This window comes from Olea europaea, chromosome 17 (genome assembly GCF_002742605.1).
Source record: "Olea europaea var. sylvestris chromosome 17, O_europaea_v1, whole genome shotgun sequence".
In the NCBI taxonomy this organism is placed as follows: domain Eukaryota; kingdom Viridiplantae; phylum Streptophyta; class Magnoliopsida; order Lamiales; family Oleaceae; genus Olea; species Olea europaea.
In genome coordinates, this window is record NC_036253.1 from 14,435,434 (window position 1) to 14,437,342 (window position 1,909).

Below are 1,909 nucleotides of genomic sequence, written 5' to 3' on the forward strand. Positions count from 1 at the left end.
TGGGGTGGGGTGGGGTGGGGTGGGGTATAGTATATACCTGATATTTAAAAGAATAAAGTTAAATATCTGATTTTGAAATGGAAAGTTAAAAATTAGAATGTGTGTAGTTTCCTCATAATTAATTAACCGCTGGACAATGATTTCATGAAAAAGGTGGCCTTGAAGAAGTCCAAAAGCAGCCACCCGCCGTCTCCTTAACGTAGCTTCAAAGCATTACTACAGCCCTAAAAAATAATGCAATTTACTTTCCCAAGTTTAGTGTGTATAAATCAAACGGAACCTCACATCCTTTTCCTGTAAATTTCCTATAAAACAAGTCACCAATTTCCAAACCCTCAATTTATACCCCTTACTTTAGCACTTTCTTCTCCCCACCACCAAACTTGTTTGCCTTCTGATTCTGGTTCTGTTTCCATTTGCAAGTAATTTCACATTGTTTGTAGGGTTGAGTGATCGATTGTTATTTTGTGAAATTCATATCAATCGCTCATACTGTTGTTTGGGTTTCGATATTTGATCGGATCTGAGATGACGGAGGAACAGAAATGGCAGGAGCTTGTTGGAGAACACCGGCTATGCGCAAATAGTTGTGGCTTTTTTGGTAGCCCTACAACTCTTAATCTTTGTTCCAAGTGTTATAAAGATCATTGCATCAAGGAAGGGGAAACGAGAGAAGCCAAAATCGCTATGGAAAAAACATTCAATCAATCGGAATCTTCTTCATTTTCAACTTCTTCAAGGCCAGAATCAATTAATTCGACAATTAATCCGCACATAATAATAGAGAAGGTTCCGATTTCCACCGAAGCGGTGGCGAAAACTGAAAAACCCAATGTTGCAGTGGCTGTGGTGGCGCCGCCGCAGATTAAACCTAATAGGTGTGCCGGTTGTCGAAAGCGCTTGGGTCTCACGGGATTCAAGTGCAGGTGTGGAGTCATGTTTTGTGGATCCCATAGGTCTCCCGAACGACATGATTGCACGTTTGATTACAAGCAATTGGGGAGGGAAGCCATTGCCAAGGCCAACCCTATCATCAAGGCTGAGAAGCTCGACAAGATCTGAGCCATTCTTTTCATTGGTTATGAATGCATGGGCTCTGCCGTCCGATCAAACTGTGGACATCTGTATGGGTGACGTAGATTAATGGCTTTAGCTGCTCATGTCTAATCATGTAATAATAGAATTCATTACTTTACTCAGGACTGATTTTTAATTTTCTGTGCAATTAAATCCCTTTAATTCTTTCCTTTATTCTTAACTATAAAGGCAAAAAAAATGAAAAGTTTCATGCATTTTATGGTTTAGACAGAAGGCCAAAGTTTTTATGGACTTTTTAATTTTTCTTATTGAACTGGTGAAATTTCTACCATTAATGGCAGAAGGGAAAAGGCAGTTTCTCTGAATGCAATAAACTAGAATGAAATTATTGTGGTGATGAAGAGGCGAAGAAGGCAGTTTTTCTAAAATTCTAGTAATTCTATACGCACTAGGAAAAAACCACGGGGGAAAGGAGAAAACCGCTTGGTTTATTTTCGTCATTTTCCTTTTATATATTTAATTTTTTGTTTTTTTTAATTCATTTCCAATTTTTTTTTTTTTTACATATTTTATTATACATTCATTTGATAAAATTGTCACAAAACGTCCCTACCTTTCGAGTGTATTGTGAAAAACGTCCATATCTTTTATTTTTTGACATTTTTACCCATATTTCCGTATTTCTTTGCATCGAAGGTTCTTTTCACTGTTTTTTGGGTGTAAAATAACCAGTATGCCTTCCTCTTTAAATAAAAGAAAAAAGAAAAGAAAAGAAAAAATTGCAACTATAGGCGAAACTTCTAAAAAAGTGCAAATGCCCCCCCCCCCCCCCCCCAAATCCACCCCACCTCCCCCCCCACCCCCCCCCACC

The 1,909-nt window shown here is 38.2% G+C and overlaps 2 protein-coding genes across 2 annotated transcripts in view; both read left to right on the top strand.

Annotated features, from left to right (window-relative positions):
* LOC111365660 (N-acetylglucosaminyl-phosphatidylinositol biosynthetic protein gpi1-like) overlaps window positions 1-426 on the top strand; it is a 20,514-nt gene extending 20,088 nt beyond the window's left edge. Inside the window, exon 7 of the mRNA XM_022986200.1 lies at window positions 359-426. Within this exon, the coding sequence (XP_022841968.1) occupies window positions 359-426 (68 nt within the window). The remainder of the gene's footprint in view (window positions 1-358) is intronic.
* On the top strand, window positions 151-1,265 carry LOC111365248 (zinc finger A20 and AN1 domain-containing stress-associated protein 5-like). The gene has a single exon (XM_022985668.1). It carries the CDS (start codon window positions 529-531, stop codon window positions 1,060-1,062), a length of 534 nt encoding a protein of 177 aa, XP_022841436.1. The 5' UTR covers window positions 151-528; the 3' UTR covers window positions 1,063-1,265.
* Window positions 1,266-1,909: the final 644 nt, after the last annotated feature.

Bases quoted from the DNA above. Each gene is read 5' to 3' on its own strand.
- LOC111365248 (XM_022985668.1), top strand. From the start codon at position 529: ATGACGGAGGAACAGAAATGGCAGGAGCTTGTTGGAGAACACCGGCTA.